Below are 17624 nucleotides of genomic sequence, written 5' to 3' on the forward strand. Positions count from 1 at the left end.
ATGTGAGCGTAGTCTTGAGGATGTTTCTGGACTTTAGCTGCTATTAGGAAAGAATACTGTACAGCTGTACTGTTGTTGAATGTAGGTAGTGGTGTTTGGTTGCGATTTCAGAGGTGGTGTTGATTTCTGTTTACTCTGGAGTTTTGACTGATACATGAGCTTTGCAGATGGACGGTGTTTGAAAAGCATTTATGTTGGTCTAGAAAAGCCGAAGCATGCATCAGATCGAGGGAGCACGGAGACAGGCCTAATGCTGAAAGTGTTGACAAGACAAGTTGGGAGTTGCAGGGACAAAGCAGTGTATAGAGACATGACACGGAAACTTTCCAAAGGATTTGTTTGGAGGATAGTCAAGATGAGTAGTTTGCTCTAAATAATCCAGAGGGATGATTAATCCTTTCACTGACTTTTGAAAGGAAGAATCATGGAGCAATTTCTCCATGTGATGGCTTTTAACAGCTTGAGGACTGTGCTATCAGGAAGGGCACAAATTCAGAATGAGTGATCTCTGTGGCACAAGGTAGAGCTGCTTCCAGAAGTGATGCTGCAGTCCATCTTCTGTTTTAAAAGAACTTTCTTTGGTCGCAGGTTGCTGTTTTAACCTTTCCAAAGTGAAGGTGATAATTGAACAGAACTACAGTTGCTGCAGATGAGAATACTCAGTAATGATTTACCTGAAGTGAAATTATCCATTATATCCATTATATTGGATAGGTTTGTATTATGGAGCCAGTGGGAACTGACTGAGCACTTGCTCTACTGTTACACAACTTAGTTAATAAACCAAAGTTCAAGAAAATGTAAATAAAGTGTGGTTACAGTATATCTTTTTTTAAAATATGGAAAAGACCAGGGAGTCAGGAAATACCTGTGAGGGAAGTGAAAGTAGTCCTGGTAAAAAGTGTGTTTCTTGGGGTTTTTTGGTGGTGTTTTTTTTTTTGTTTGTTTGTTTGATGCTGATGCTTAAATTTCACAAGGTTAGCTGAGTCATGTTGCATACTTTGCTCTTGCTTCATACTTCTTAAAGCTCAATATTGGCTCAAGTTGCTGCTCTGCTAGGGAAGCCACAGGCAGCTGCTTTCAGTGCTTAAGTACAGTTGATTGTGGTTCAATCCTTTTTTCAAGCAGCAGAAAGATTCTCCTCCTTAACCTCCCTCCCTGCCACTAACCCTCACTGGATTAATCCTGCATCCCGTCCATCTTGCTACTTCACGTAACAGGCTGGGTTTGAGACATCTATCTGTGCTTTGGGCCGCGGAGAATGAGCTTAGCTCTAAACATGTAAGCAGCTGTGAAACACAGGCAGCTTCATTTTTAACTTTTCAAATTTTGGTGATACATGTTTGGAAGTTTAAGAATAAGTCTGAATTCCAGAAAAGTGAGATTTTTGCACTCTAGAAACAATTTCTCAAATAATATTTTCATTTAAAACTTGCTCAGATGTTTTTGGCAAGCGCATATTACAGTCCTGGGTAACCTGTTGAGCTGCAAATTATTTTAACTCCTCAGAGTTCCTGAAGAATCTCTGTTTTGTCAAGTGAGCTACAATTTTTAGGAGTGTCCTGGATTGTGGTATTCCATGTTAATAGCATTGATTAACTGTCAGGCTGTGGAAACTGGTGAGAAAATGTCCACTGTAAAATTAAATTGTATTACTGAAGACTGTACTGTGCCACTGGTTAGGGAGGTGACCAGCCCCAGTAGTCGGTGGTAGGAGCATTAATGTGAGCTCCAGGTTTTTTCGCATGATTAAAACAGGCCATCTGTTCTTTGTTAAATGTTTACAAAAACAGCTTTTCTCTAAAAGATATAAAGAGATGTGGGTCTAGTAAACACACCAATATTTTTGAGCACTTTTTTTCACCTTATTTTAAATAATACCAGAAATAATTCTCCTGCAGTACCAAATAGGATGAATACCTATTTGTATTTAATCTTCCCTGGTTTCTTTCCAGTGGAATATTAGATTCTATACCAACATACTAAATTATGGCTTTGTTATTTGTAAAAGCAGCAGGAAAAGCGATTTCTGTGAAGTATGCAGATAAATTTTTTCCATCTTTTGGTAAGAACTTGTAATTTTTGGTTTTTAATTTTGTAAATGGAAATGGGATTCTTTCACTAGAAATTGTGACCCTGTAACTAGAGTTAATCCTTTGTAGATTTGAAGAAGTAGAACTATTTGAAATAATTCCCTGTGGTACGTCTAATCTAATATTTACTAGTGAAAGCTGGTGTTTTTTCCTTTTTTTTCCCTTCTTAAGAAAGAGCAGAGAACTGGTTTGAGGTAAGAAAATGCATCTTTCAAGCTGCTTCCAGTCTCCTCAGCAGATTTGTGCTGCTCCTACACAGCTTCACACTAGGGAGCAATGTGGGGTTGTCAGTTAGGGATAAACCGTTTTAGCATATTGCAAAAGTGCAGGCACAGACTTCCTAGAAAAATAAAGTTAATCACACCCATTTCTTTGAAAGAGTGCTACAGTGTAAAAGATCGCGTATAAGTGAATTACAAAATGTGCCAAACGGCAAAGGGAGCAGTATGTGGCAAAAGTAATGTGTTTTCAAGTAATAGGAAATAAAACCAAAGCCTAATTTGGGCAGAGTTGGCTTTTTGTAGCTTAGTATTTTGGGGATTGTGAATTATGTGAAACAAAACCAGTATTTTAATTTGTATGCTTGGTAATACACATAACTTGATACTGTAAATAAAAGGCTCTAAGTTTGGGGGGTTTTAAAATATTTTTTCATGCATAACGTTTAAGTCGGATGTATAGTCTAAGTTGTTTTAGAGCCTGAGAATGACTCTGGTGGATAAGCTTTTTGAGGTAGTAAGAACCTGAATTTTCATAGGATGACATCTTCCAGAGTGAGTTACTGAGTACTACAGTGTGGCTAAAATTGCTGCCATTCTCAGTGCTTTACCTTCTGGCCAGACCTTGCATTAAAGGTACAAATGTCAGATCAGGAACGGCTGACACTGCTGTTGTGGAGACCTGAAAAGCTGTCTGCCTTACTTTCAGATTTACGTATGACTGTGCTGAAAAGTTTTTGTGTTTAGACTTCTAAAACAAACAAGTAGTCAAACCAAAAGAATAACCCACAAGTCTTAGAAGGGAGACAAGGATTAATTTTTTAATTACATTAAAAATGTAATGAGGATACTCAAGGATTAAGTATAAAACTTAATATTGATTTCAGTGACACAGTCATATCTCTAGTGAGGGTGCGACCTTGAAAAATTTATAGAATTAAATTTACATGGCATTACTGGATTTCTTGTGTTTTTTAGTATTTTTTTGGCTTGGCTGTTTCACATACTTAACAGGAAGAAAAAGAAATTAAACTACCAATTCTAATTTGTTCTAGAAAGTTGTGCCTTAAACATAAGCTTTTAGATAGTTATAAAAGTACCTCTTAATATGGCAAAAAAAATACTGTAGTACCAAACACAAGGTACTTGCTCAATACAAATTTTACAAATAATGGAAGGAAAAACAGATTTCTTATGTTAGACACAGCAAATGAACAGTATTTAAAAAGAACTGAGTATTGGAGTGGACAGCTCAGTGAAGGCATTGATGAAACTTGCCCTTGAGGTCTCTGAAAAACATAGGATGCCTGAGATGTGAAATGGCAGGTAATATAGGAATATATTGACCACCTTAGGAAAATGCAAGTTAAAAGTACTGCTCTGAAAAAGTATGGATAAGAAGTACTTAAAGGTGATGTGTGTAATATACCTTTGTTTTCCAACCTAAAAATTAGTGTTAGGCAGTATGAGTACATAATGATCTGAGGTACAGAGAAGACAGTTTTGTTCTGTGTCACAGAACAAATCTGAGGAGACATTCAATTCAGCCAACCAAATTAAAAACCAGTTAGAAGACTTGAAAATATCTTTGTTTTATGTAATGCGTAATTGGACTGCAAAACTTATTGGCACCACTGACTTCTGGGATTAGTGTTTTCTAGACAGATATCCAGTCTTTGTGAACTTTCCAGCATGAAGATACCTAAGCGTTATGGTGATTAGAGATTTCTAGAAGAGGTGTTGGTTCGTACTTCAGGATGCTTAACATGAGATTGCCTTGAGCAGGGGCTGATTGATGTGGTGCTAATGCGCTGGGTGCATCAGATTTGCATTAGAGCTGAGTTCCCACTGCAGCTAAGACCCTGTTGCACTGAAAAGAATCTTGATAAACAGGTGGAGGACAGAAGCATGCAGAAGGACTCAAATCTTCAGTCCGTCACTCAGACCTTCCCACTTGTCCTGGAGTCTCTTCTATGAAGAATTGTAGTTAGTCTCTAGCTTGTACTGTTCAAACCTCTGCCAAACAGCAATAAAGAGTTGTCTCTGCATCTTGACAACCTTGCTCCTTCTGCTGCTTGGGTAGCTTCTGAGTATATGAGTGTACTGAGGGCACAGGGTTTGGTGGTTTGTTTTTTTTTTTTTTTTTTTTTTTTTTTTGCTACTGTGATGAAATGCTGAAAATAGTTAGGACTGCACTGGTTCAGTTTGTTTACATTCAGATAACTATATTAACATATTTGGAAAAATACACATGCATTCACTTTTTCATGTAATGATATTAGGAATTTTATTTCCTAAATCTCAACATTGTTTTTTGAGATCTAGGTGGCTGTCGTAGTTCAGCCCCAACGGGGACCAGACTAGACTACGCAGTCTCTCTCTCACTCCCCCCAGCTCAGGTAAATATTAACTCTATCCTGGCCAGAACCAGGACAGTGGCTAAAGTATATGTCTGTGTATGCCCATCAGTTCTCCTTATGCTTAGGAGCCAGTTTTGTAGTCACTTGTTTGCACGCTTGCCACTCCTAAGTGCAGTTTGAATAAAAAGCAGAGAAAAGGAAATGAGAATAACATTACAAACAGTTACACAGGTACTACTGTTCCTAGAAGTAAAATTCTGATTTGCTGTAAACCCTTCTCCCTAATTCAGTGGATCAAACATCTCAAATGGGCTAGACTTTGTGACCACAGCTAGTGAGGAACTCTTCCACGTAGAATCATTCTGTCTTAATTTTTAGGGAAGAGAAAAGGAGGAGAAACAGAGATAAAGAGGGCAGGAAAATGGTCTGACCATACATGCAGTTGGAAGAAACATATCAGTATGGTGTCATGCTATTGCCTTTCTTCTTGAAAAGCACTGTCACCCTGCATTTGTAACCTCGGGCAGGCAGCGAGAAGCAGGTTAGAGCTTTGATATGCTGCAAAGTCATGGTAGAGCTTAGATATTTTTTTCGTCGCACACTCATGGATCTTTGTGGAGAAGAGAATCATTAAGAGGAAGAAGAGTTGCAAATATATCCAGTATGCTTAGCCCACACACTTGACATTTGTGTAATTAAACATAGGTTTTACTGTACTTTGTAAGTCTGGTGTAAACCTGATACACTGTACAGACCTCGAAATAGGATGTTTTTGCAGGTTCACAAACACTTGATGCAATTCTCTGTTCAATCTGTTGGGAGCTGTTCAATCAGTAGGGAGCTGTGGATCTTTGACATAAAATGTAACATTATATTACATGTTAAAGGGGCTTAATCTTTCACGTGCTGATCAAAATACCTTCTGTCACAGCTGAACCAATGTAAATTGCCTTGATTTTTTTTTTAATAAATATAGCCTCTGAATATACTTTATTTTCTTCTGTATGTCTAGAAACAAACTTTAACTTTTTTTTTTTTCCCCTGGAGGACAAAATTCCAGTGCAACTGAATAATTTGTAACAAGTTATTCATTCTACTAACAACAGTTTTAAAATACCTGCAATAACAATTGCTTTCCTTTTGCATCTCAATGTTGAAGACTGTAAATATTTTCTATACTTCCACTTCATGTACAACCTTTAGAATAATTTTACCCTTGCTATCTGAAGAATTTCTGGTCATTTTTCTACTGTTTTAAGTGCAGAAAGCTTTGTTTTTTTCCTGTTTTACTGTCCGTTGTCTCATATATGCTACTAGGTTAGTCTTCTGCCTTGTATTTTTTCCCTCTCTAACCTCTTGCTCCAAAAGAGCGAAGTTTTAGAAACCAAAGTCACAAATTCACTTTTTTCTTTCTATTTGTCTCTCTCAGCATTCTCCGTCGGAACCCTTTTTAGAGAAACCAGTGCCGGATATGACTCAGGTTAGTGGACCGAATACCCAGCTAGTGAAAAGTGATGATTATCTGCCATCAATTGAGCCACAGCCACAGCAGAAGAAAAAGAAAAAGAAAAACAATCACATTGCTGCAGAAGGTCCTAGTAAAGGCTTTGGTAAGGAAGACTTTCCTGGGGGACTTGACAGCCAGAATCTAAGTAGAAACTCAGTGGATTGCTCCCAAGAAGACAAGAAGAAAAAGAAAAAGCCCAAGGCAAAAAAAGAACCGAAGGATCCTAAAGAACCCAAGGAAAAGAAGGAACCCAAGACCCCCAAAGTCCCTAAGACCCCCAAAGAGCCAAAGGAAAAGAAAGCAAAAAATACTACGCCAAAACCCAAGACCAGCAAAAAGGCTAGGTAAGTCAGGAAACTTCTGTATGTGATCAGAGAAAAACAGTATGTTTGTGGGATTTCTAGAGCATCTGTGCTACATGGCGTGGGTGGAGAGGAAATCTTGTTTTGTCGTTTGTCTTCTACCATCTATAACATCATGTTTTTGAGGAACTCAGACGCATTTCTCTTGTTTGGCTTTCCTGTTTATGGCTTCACAGTTATTTTAAACAATCTGGAAAGACAGAAGGTTCATTTTTCTTTTCAAGGCATACAAAGTTCTGGATGTGTTAGATTTCAAAACTAACTCTTTCTCTTCTAATGTTCATCTATCCTCTTGTGTGGTTTGTGTATTGAGAAATCAAATTGTTTCAACATTAATGTAGGTTTGACCAGATCTAGAGATGAAGGCTTAGAATAAAAAGGGTTGACTTTTTTTTTTTTTCTAAATTAAGTAGTAAGTTAGGTACTTAGCGTTGTTACAAGTTGTAACAGCTCTTACAGACACTGTTTTATACTGACACAACCCATGGGCTAGAAGGTCTGCTGTTAAAAAGGCATTTTTACATGGATATTGATGTATCCTCACAGTAGGGATTATATTATTTTTGCTGTTTCATGTAAAGACAATTTTCCTAGCAGAAAATCTTTGTGGATAGACCAGATGCTTCAACCTTGTTTCTTAACTGTTTTCACTCAGCATCGTATCCTTTTATCAGGATTGGCTGAAAATGCTAGAGAGTAGTATGAGAAAGAACAAACTGCTGTTACACGAGTGAATAAGTCTTAGATAATAACAGAGATTCTTTCCTTACCCCAGAACTCCCTAAACACCATTATTATAAATGCCTACTTGAAAGAAAACTGGGAGGAAAAAGACATTAAAGCTCAATTTTTTTTTTAATTTTATTTATACTTAGAATTTCTTACAACTGTTCTGAAATTGTTCCAAACATCTGAATCTGTTTTTCAAGATGTGGGTAGTGTTATAAAATATATAACTTCCAGATGGAAGCAGAGCCAGACTTGGTTAATCCAAATCAGTTTGCAAAATGTATTTGTGTTAGGGTTTAAAAATTGCAGTTAATGAATCAGCTTTGCATATATTCTACAAGACTGACTACTGATCAGGTTTGATAACAGCTATGTGGGTAAATGAGGCATGGATAGTAAGATGTTACTGTTCCTTTTGGCAAGAAAGAAAAGTTTCTGTGTTAGCAGAGATGATGTTTCCTGAAGAATTTATAAACATTGGCTTGTAAAATCGAATGTTGTCCTGAACGGATTCTATTAACTGTCCAGTAAATTACAGTTGATTAGCCTATCGTATTGCAGAAGTTACTTCAGCTGTGTTCCGGGACATCCTGAGGATGATGTTTATATACATAGCAATTCACACCTTAGAAAAAACTCAAGTTATGTATCTCAAACTCTGTTTTTGAAACTAAAATACTAGATTAGCTAAAAGAAACGTTTTATTCTGTTCCCCTATACTCATAGGTTTTCAGGCTGACCAGGCCATACTGCATGGTATTGAGCATCTCCCAGCAGTTTTTGCACCAAGAAGTTAAAAAGCTTTCACTGCAGGACTTCTCAATTAGTGTGGTTTTACAAGGTCTTGACTACAATGAAGCTTTGTTTAATAAGCAATGATTAGAAGGAGTCTGCCTCAAAAACATTCATGGGTTCCTGTGGCTGTGCTGGACATTGGACCTCAGAGCTGATCTGTCCCATCTGCTCAGTCCTAATATCATTTTGCATGTCTTCTCTACATCCTGGGATGTGCCACGCAGATTGAAGGAGCATGTTCTTTCCTTAGTTGTATTTGTAGGAGAGTCTTTAACTTCTTTCCCATGCAATGACTCTTGTCCCTGCTGTTTTACGTGTGAAAGAAATGCGTTGGGAGCAGCATTAAGAGCATTTGCCGTTCCTTCGGCTTACTCAGGGGTGTGGAGAGAGTCCGACTTTTCCCATAATGGGTTTGTGTCTCTATTACCAAGTGCTCTCTTGAAAACAAGGTTGTATGGTCTTGTCAGCTTGAGTATCAAACTTCTTTGAAGAACTCTGAGACTGTGTTCGGATGCTGTGCTGCCAAAGGATTTTAAATGGGTGAAAGAAATTTGCTTATTTTGGCAGTATCGCAGACTGGGGAACCTGTCCAGGGACAGATAATTGAATCAAATTTTAAAATACAACAAAGTACAAACATTTAATCATCTGAGCCACAGTATTTCAGCAGCACTAACTCCAGAAAGGAAGTATTACAGTAGCTGAGATGAGTGAGATTAATGCAAATTAATATAGATTGTGGATGATTATGCAGAAGTAAAATATTTTTATAAAGTTACTATCTGGCGTACTACTGCTTATATTGCTCAGTATTTTGATTCTAAATGTTGAAAGGAGTAGTATGATTTCTAGATTTCTAAATGCTTTGTAAAACTAACAGTTTTAATTTCTGAATAAGCTGATCAGTTTTAATAGAAGAGTTTTGCACTCAAGTAAATAGACATAAAAATGTATTTATTGAAGAGCAACAGTTTTTTGGATAGAGCGTAAGAAGTCCTTAATAGTTAATTTTCACATGGGCTGTGTTAGAGAATACACATAGATAAAAAATCTGCTATTTAAGTATCTTAACTTAATCTTGTAGTTTAAGATAGCTCATAATTTCACTTCCAGTTTTGACTAACAATATAATCTTTTTACTAAACAAACAAAACAAAAAAAACCCCAGAAATTTTATTATTCACCTCTTTTATCTTTGGTGTAAGTTATGACAAAATGAGCAGCCTGCCTCACTGAAATGCACCTTCATGTGAGGGACACATGAAATGGAAGAAGCTAATTAATTTCATGCTTGTTTGAATTGTGTGTCTGATGGCATCTTAGAAAGAAAGAAAACACCCACATGGGCTGCTAGTATGTTATACTGCATACTTGGTGATTTTGAAAGAAAGGTCATGCATCACTATTGTACTATTACACTTGTAGTGGATATTCTCCCAATCCTGCTGGTACAGGAAGACAAATACAGTGGCGGCTGGAAAAAAATACTTGCAAAACAAATTTTTGTGGATCGAACTAGTCGGGTTTGAAAGCAAAATGTAAGTATACCCAGGATCACAAATGAAAGGTTTTCATTAAATTGTGCAGGTTCTGAGTATTATGTGGGCTCTTAATGTTATGGAGCCAGCTTCAGGCACATGCAAAGCAGGCATTTTTTTCCAGAAGTAGATGGACAGGGAAAGGCAAGTAGTCCTACTGAATTGCAAAGTCATGGCTCAGATGTCTGTTCCTCCTGTGCCTGTCCCTGGAGGAGATGAGGACCACCTGTTTGAGAAGATCACGCTGCGGCACAGCTGATATCTCTCCTGCTGCTTCCTATGAAACCCTAGAGAGTGGCCACTGATTACGGTGGGAGAAGCAGGAACTATTTGCAAGGGCCAAATAGTAGCTCTTGCAGGAGCTTGTCTCTCCTCCCATCTCTTTGAAGCGGTGTGCTGTGCTTTGCAGGGCTGCTCTTATCTGCTTCCTCCCCTCCCTGTGGCAGGGGAAACTTTGTCCTTCCTACACATACAGCAGCAGCCTGGGATGCAGGGTAGGGCGAGCGGGTTGTTGCTCGCAAGGGGATTGCTCAGCATGAGCATAATTACCTCTTGTAGAGGGGAGGTAGAAACGGACGTTATTGGCGCACAGATTCGCTGTTTGTTGTATCGGAAAGGGGATGGCTCCTGGCCGCGGAAGCGGGAAGAGGCCGCTGCGCAGAGGAGCGGCATGGACAACGGGACGCAGCGCCCTGGGGAGCTGGAGGACAGGAAGAGAGGTCCCGAGGCGGTGGTGGTAGTTTCCACTCCCAAGCTCGGATCATCCTGAGCAAGGCAGGAAGGGGGTGCCTGTGGGAGAGAACAGGAAGTTGTGTGAGATTTCCATGCGTGCGTCCACTGAGGCTGTTCCTGTTCACACCTGTCCTCAATCTCCCTTTTGAACCAGCCCAGCTGCCAGATATTTACCTTTGCCTTTGCTGCAGGCAGGCCTTGTGAGCATACTTTTTAGTAATTTGGCCAAGTTTCAAGCTGGGAAAAAACCTTGTCCTATTGTTTTTCCTGCTTTTGTGACATGTAAATGCTGGTGTTTTTGTTGTTGTTGGTTTTTTTTTTTTTAAAAAAAAAAAAGGATTTGATTACACTAGGAGCTTTAAAAAAACAATTGTTTTCCTGAGGTAAGGCAGTACAGAAAGTCTGACAGCTCTAACATTTTGAGAGAGTGGGATTGTTTTGTTTTGTTTTTTGTTTTTTATCATTTTGATGCTCCTCAGTGGATGTGTAACTTTTTTTTTTTTAAGCCAGGTTCCAATCATGAATTTGTCACAAGACAGTATTCCCAAATGGTAAAATAGTGATCAGTAGTTTGTCTGACTTACTTTAAATGTTTAAATTACAGAAAATCATCCAAATTCTGATAGCGATCATAAATTACACTAATAAACAGAACTGTCAGTTACTCAGATCAGATGAAGTAGTTGTACAATGTAAACATATGGGCTAATTACTTCCCCACTTAATCCTGCCAAGCATGCCAGGCTTTTTGGGGTACTTTTGAGTCAGATGGTTTGGCCCTGGTAAGTTCCTGGAGTTTGACCTAGCTCTGTCTAGGTGGCTCCTTGACTAACCAGCACAAACCTCTTTGTCAGAGCTTGGATACTTGTTCTCAAATTGTAGTTCAAGCTTTCTTTTCAATTATCTTACTTACTGTTTTCCTCTTCAGCCCCTGTTTCCCTTCACGTTCGCTCATCTGACCTTCCGCAGGCTGTCTTCTTACTGATCCCCTTTGGTCAGTATGCTATGCAGCCCTTGGGGATAAGAGGATGAAACCAGAGAGTGGTATTGGACAGCGAGATTGTAAGACATTAATCTGAAATGTCTGTGTTTGTATCACTTGAATAGGAGGACTAGTTGGAACTGACAGTTTTAAAATGTTTTAGTGGTTTATGTGTGGCAAATACTACTTTAGTTTCTCACAGATTTCTGGTTCTTGTTTTGGGACTGGACGCTATCTTGTCTTTAGTGGGACTTGGCTAAATTTTGTGTTCATGCATGTGTGAAAACAAATATGAGATGGTTGTCTAAATGTGTGTATTACAGTTTGCTTTCCTTGTTGCCAAGTTTGCAAAGTACTATCAAATGTGCATCCAGAGTTAAGCGCTGACACAGACCCTAATGGTAGTGCCAAAGTGTCTAAGAACAGGTTTTTACCTGCCTGTACTTACATGTGCAAAGGTGATTCTGGTCCAGGCTAACAGCAGTCCTGAATGCCATGAGTATGATCTGCTGGAAGTGGAAAGGCTGAGTCAAAAGTGGGTACAGTGAATTGCCAGGAACAGATCACAGTGGCTCTGTGGGGAGATGGAGAGGAACAAGAGCTGCTGGCAATTTGAGGAAGCTGATGCTCCTGCTGTCAAGGTGAAGCTCCTGGGTGCGTCACGATGCACTGGGAAGCAGTGCCTTGCCTCAAGGGAACAGTGCTGCTCTTCTGGGGTTTATTTGTACCTCAGCTTCCTTTCTTTCCTTGAAAGAAGCTGGAGCTGTGCATTTAGAAAGAGCAATTCTGTTGAATTTAGAAATTAAAATTCCCGGTGGATCTGCGCAGAGGCTTTGTTCTCTCTCTCTCTCGCTCTTTCATGTGCCTGTTTTTAACTGGGAGATTTGAAACTGTGTCCGAACTGCTTCGTCTGCGTCTCCATTACCGACAGTGACTGGGCACGCTGAGGCACGGCTCGGGGGTATATATAGGTCATGAAATACCCGTGGCTCGGAGTCTCTGCCGCAAAGGTCTCACAGAGGCTCGAAAGACACCTTCCCCAGGGTGGACCTGTCGCCAGCGCTGGCGGGGCCTTTGTCCGGGCCTCACCGGGTGGGGAGCAGGGTGGCGGTGGGTCTGCCCGGGGCCGGCCGGCCCTGGTTAGCACTTCCCGACCTTTCAGCAAATTCATATTTTATCTAACCTAGGCCACACTGTTCTCCCCGACCTTAAGCCCGTTATTCATAGGCGGCGGTGCAGCCGGGGCAGGCTAACCACGACTGAACTTAATTGCGTGCCTCGCTCGGATTTACCAGAGGGGGTCAGGGGCGAAAAGCGCTCCGCCTGCCAGCTCGCTTCACCTGGCGGCCGCCCAGCTTCCCGGGCAGGCTCACCTTTGCTTTTAACAAATTCGAGAAATACGTAACGTGTGTTTTGTGGGGGTTGTGTTGGTTTTTTTAATTTTATTGGAAGCGGTTTCGCGGTGATTTGATAAAAGGCGGAGGGGGGTGGGAGAGCGGGAGGGGGGGGGGTTGAGGCGGGGAGCGCACAGGCCGCGGCCGCGCAGGTGCCGGGAGCGCCCGGGCGCTGATTGAGGGAAGCAGATGGCTGCAGTCGGTGGCCGCCAGCCAGCGGAGCAGGTGCTGGTCACGTGGCCGCGGGTTGCCGGGGCGACGCGAGCGCTCTCGGCGCGCGGATGAAAGGCGAGGGGGCCCCCGCTTCAGCTGCGGCTTTGTGCCATTGGTGGCAGCTAGAGCGGAAACAAACGCTGGGCAGGGGCGCCGCGGCCCGCGCGCCGCCCGCGCGCCCGGGGGAGGCAGGGCGGGAGGGCCGCGCTCGCCCCTGCGCCTCCTCCTCCGCCCCCGCCCCCAAGGACTCGGCCTGGGCCCGCGTTCCTTCCGCGGTGTCAAACTTACCCCCCCCCTTGTTTTTTTAAATTATCACAGTTTTGAGATATTTTTCTTTTCTTTTTTTTTTTTTTTTTTTTTTTTTTTTTTTTTTAAGAGGAAAGCTGTATTGCGCCCGGTAGTTTCACGATAATACCAATTCATTTCCAAAACTCCCAGTCTTTTCACTCGTAAACTCTTACTTATTTTCAAAATCAACATTATGTTCAACACAGTTTTGCGAAAGAGGGTCATACTGCAACCGAGTTGTCCCAGTCCCAAAGCCACGTGTTAGCCATATTCGGGGATTTTAAATGGCAGCTCTGAAGTAGGCCGTTGGTGGGGCCAAGGCGCTGATCAAACCGAGCCGAGCTGATGTTTGTTTGAGAAGTTACGAGGCCAGGGATTATGAAGGAGAAACAAACCCCACGCAGCGTCCCAGGTCTGAAATTAAAACATTGGGGATACAGAAGCCATACGGAAGTGCCCGGCATACTGTTTGGCGACCTGTAGTCGCCATTTGTTGGGTACCAGTGCACAACTCTGCTCTTCTCTTCAGTGTCTCAGCAACTTCCAAAGCCAGCCTGGCAAACTGGTAACAGGCTTGAGACGGCTGACCAGAGAGAGGAGGGGAAAAAAAGACTACCAAAACTCCCCTTTAGACTCAAGGGCTAAATGTGCTTAAAATTACTAACTTGTAAATATTGATTCTTCTTCATTGCCATTTAAAAATTTCACCCCCACGATACTAAAGATCATCTCAAGGCATGACTTGGCGATGATGTATTAAAAGCTGGATGTTGCTGTATGTGTCCTCACCCATTTGCAGGCCTCTGAGTGCTGATGGAGAGATGTGATCCCAACTCCTCAGGTGGTGGACGTTTTTCAGAGGGGAGGAGGGGGAGAAACAATCCCCAAAATCTTTCTCTGCCATCAGTGGATATAGCTTTCTAGGATTGTGTAGGTGCTGAGATACCAGCTGGGTGGGTTTTTTTCCCCCCATACAAGCTGTGGTTGCATGTGTCGAGGCTGTATGGGTGCCTTCAGAGCTGACACAAAACCACCTTCCCTGCTTGTAAATAGTGGGAATGGTAGAAGAAAACCAAGAATTTTCTCATCGAATCCTTTGTTTTGGTAACATTTCCTCTGATTCTGCTCACCTGGTCCATGTTGCCCAAACACTGTTTTCAGAAAGTGCAGGTTCTGAAGAGAGCAGCTCCTCCTTTTCAGTCTCCTTTTTAGATTCTTGTTGAATACATATTCAGTGTCGCTGTCCACAAACTTGAAGGAAAGAGGCGAGTTGTCTGTTAAGGAATGGGAAATGTATAGTGAGGGCTCATGCATCATTGATTTTACAGTTATGTTTAAATACTTAAATAAGGAAGGCAGTTGAAAATAACGAAGTCACCAAAAAACATCTCACATTAACTATTTTGTTAAGCACCTTTTGCTTACGTTTTTGTACAAATATTGATTAAAAATATCTCTGTTTCAGTAACAAGAAACCAGATTCAGAAACTAGTGCTGCAAAGAAAAAGGTTAACAAGGGAAAGGAAGGTTCTGAAAACTCAGATTTGGAAAAAACTCCACCACCATCACCTCATCCTGAAGATGAAGATGACGCAGGGGTTCAGGTAATGCTATCATTCAAATTCAATGTAGCCTTTGACAAGTTAAATGCATAAAACAGTAATTCTCATGGTCTTTGTAACAGAGATACAGGTATTCGAGTATTTTCTGTGTTGTTTAGAATAACATACCAAGAAGGGAAGAACTGGAAGTCACCACGGTGGATGTTTTACTGAAACAAGTATTCCTCATCACAATTTTGCTTCACAGTCTTGTTACCTGCAGATATGTGCACGGTGCTGCTGAGTTTTCATGTGTTCTCTTCCATGACTGTTCCAATTACAGTGCTGAATTTTCTGCTCTGTAGACTTCAGTGTGCCATTATAAGATCTTTCTTAGAAGCCTTGTGTTTCTTCTTGCATTGACTTTGCAGACCTTCTGAAATCAAGGATATGACATGACAAAGCAGAGTGTCAGAAACATGCGTGTCAGGGACCTGTAACTGCACTGCTTTAATGGATGAAGGGCTTTTTTGCAGGACTGCCAATCATTGGCTAACATTGATAATTTCTCTTTACCACTGTGCACCTATCACTTTCTGTCCAAATGTTATTTTATGTAAAGAAAATCTGGAAATAGAAATAGCATATATGACAACTTCTGGCTGCTCTGTCATTGGCTGTGTTAAGAAGTGGTTCATTCAGCTCCTGGCTTGCTTCTCTTGGCAGTGGTCGGAGTAAGCATTAAAAAAAATTCCCTCATGAAGAGTAGGGGCAAATTATGATGAGATGTGCTGGTTTTGGCTGGGGTAGAATTAATTTTCTTCATCCTAGGTAGTACGGGGCTATGTTTTGGATTTGTGCTGGAAACAGTGTTGATAACACAGGGATGTTTTAGTTACTGCTGAGCAGTGCTTACACAGAGTCGAGGCCTTTTCTGCTTCTCACACCATCCCACCAGTGAGGAGGCTGGGAGTGCACGGGAAGTTGTGAGAGGACACAGCTGGGACAGCTGACCCCAGTTGACCAAAGGGATGTCCCATACCGTATGGTGTCATGCTCAGTGTGTAAAGCTGGGGGAAGCAGAAGGAAGGAGGGGATGTTTGGAGTGATTGCGTTTGCCCTCCCAAGAAACTGTTACGTGTGATGGAGCTCTGCTTTCCTGGAGATGGCTGAAAACCTGCCTGTCAATGGGAAGTAGTGAATGAATTCCTTGTTTCTTGCTTTACTTGCATGCATGGCTTTTGCTTTACCTATTAAGCTGTTTTTATCTCAATCCATGGATTTTATCACTTTTTACTCTTCCAATTCTTTTCCCCGTTCCACCAGGGCAGAATGAACAAGTGGTTGTGTGGGGCTTAGTTGTTGGCTGAGGTTACACCATGACGTGGGAAAAGTATGAGACTGAAATAGTTGTGCCGGTGTTACTGAAATCAGTTCCATTCATCCTTTGCACATCAGGTTGTGGATGTTTTGCTTCTAGTTACGAGATGTCGAGATGGATGATCACTTGAGAGTGGTCAAAGGAGCCTGGTAAAGAGGTTGGCAAACAGTAGTGTCCTAACACAAACATAGTTCAAACCTACATCCCCCTTACTATTTTCCAGAAGGACATAGAGTATAATGAAATGTGAGTAACCTACTATATTCTGGTTAGAAACAAAAGCAGCAACAGAAGAGACAGTTAGTTCAGATTCATGCAAACTGTGTATTCTGAATTGGAACAGTTGAGATACACCATGCAAACGTTAATATGTTTGAAGAGTAAGTTTTCTGTCTGATGGCACAAATCTCTTAGCCTGATTAATGGCGCTGATGAAAGATCTGGAAGAAATTTTTGGAGCTACTGTTTTTTTGGGGGAGTTAATTTGCAGATTATTATATACTGTCTGCAGTTCAACTTATATGCATGTTTTGCTTGTTTTCAGTTTAGTGGGACAAAATTTGCTCTTTGTGAAACTCAACTGGGTGATAAACTTTACATTTGAAATATTGTTTTTTCTTTTTGTAAAGACAGGTGTTAGGATATTTGCATAACTTTTTAATTAAATGTAATAAAGTATTTCAGGCAATTTTTGTTTTCTTAATACTTTCTCATACTGTGCATGCTATACTGCATCAACACTTCTTTGCATAAGTTTAGAGAAGGGTTACAAGTATGTATTGTGATTCTAGAACAACTGGAATTAATAAACTTGTTATGCATTTCCCAGCTGAGATTGATATTACACAGTTGTCTAAAATGCTGTTGCATTCTTAGTGTTAAATACTGAGTCTTCTGTAACGATATTATGCAGTAATGCACAAAGTGATGCATTGTTATCTTTAGAGAGGAGAAATACTTACTTTTGTTTGTTACTATACAGATTTTTTTAATATTCCATTATCAAGCCTATTATTCACCCTTCTACCTGTAGATCAGTTAATGAGTAAATGATAATCTGATGCAGGTAAACGTATGCACAGTTTCTGACAACGGTGCGTAACAATTGCAAAGCCTCATGTGGGTGTTAGAGGAAACAGGAAACTAACAAAGTCAATGAAAATTACATAGAGGATTACCATTATGTTTTAGGCATCCTTTCTATTAGGGAAGTGGAAAAAGATATTTTCTGGCACCAAAAATAATGGTAAAACTTACCTATTGAGCCAAAAGAAAATTGGTATTTTTCCCATCAGTGATTATGGAAATGAGGGTGCAGATTTGCCAAGTGGTATCTATTTTCAGCTATAAAAATATTTTTGTGGGAAATAACTATGTTAAAGGTTGAAGCCACATCACTGTTGTTTAAAAGAGTGAGGTAAACTTAACCTTTGCTCAAAAATTTCATTTTCAGTTAAAGAAAGAATTTCTCATTTTGCTAAGTGCTTCAGA

The 17624-nt window shown here is 40.6% G+C and overlaps 1 protein-coding gene across 2 annotated transcripts in view; it reads left to right on the forward strand.

Annotated features, from left to right (window-relative positions):
- Window positions 1-17624, forward strand: part of CHD7 (chromodomain helicase DNA binding protein 7) — a 133482-nt gene that overhangs the window by 67476 nt on the left and 48382 nt on the right. For both annotated transcript variants that reach the window (XM_086740854.1, XM_086740855.1), the window contains exons 3-4: window positions 6101-6522; window positions 14677-14815. In XM_086740854.1, coding sequence (XP_086596980.1) covers window positions 6101-6522; window positions 14677-14815 — 561 coding nt within the window. The remainder of the gene's footprint in view (window positions 1-6100; window positions 6523-14676; window positions 14816-17624) is intronic.

The sequence above is a fragment of the Chlamydotis macqueenii genome, chromosome 2, assembly GCF_036417535.1.
Source record: "Chlamydotis macqueenii isolate bChlMac1 chromosome 2, bChlMac1.mat, whole genome shotgun sequence".
Taxonomy (NCBI): Eukaryota; Metazoa; Chordata; class Aves; order Otidiformes; family Otididae; genus Chlamydotis; species Chlamydotis macqueenii.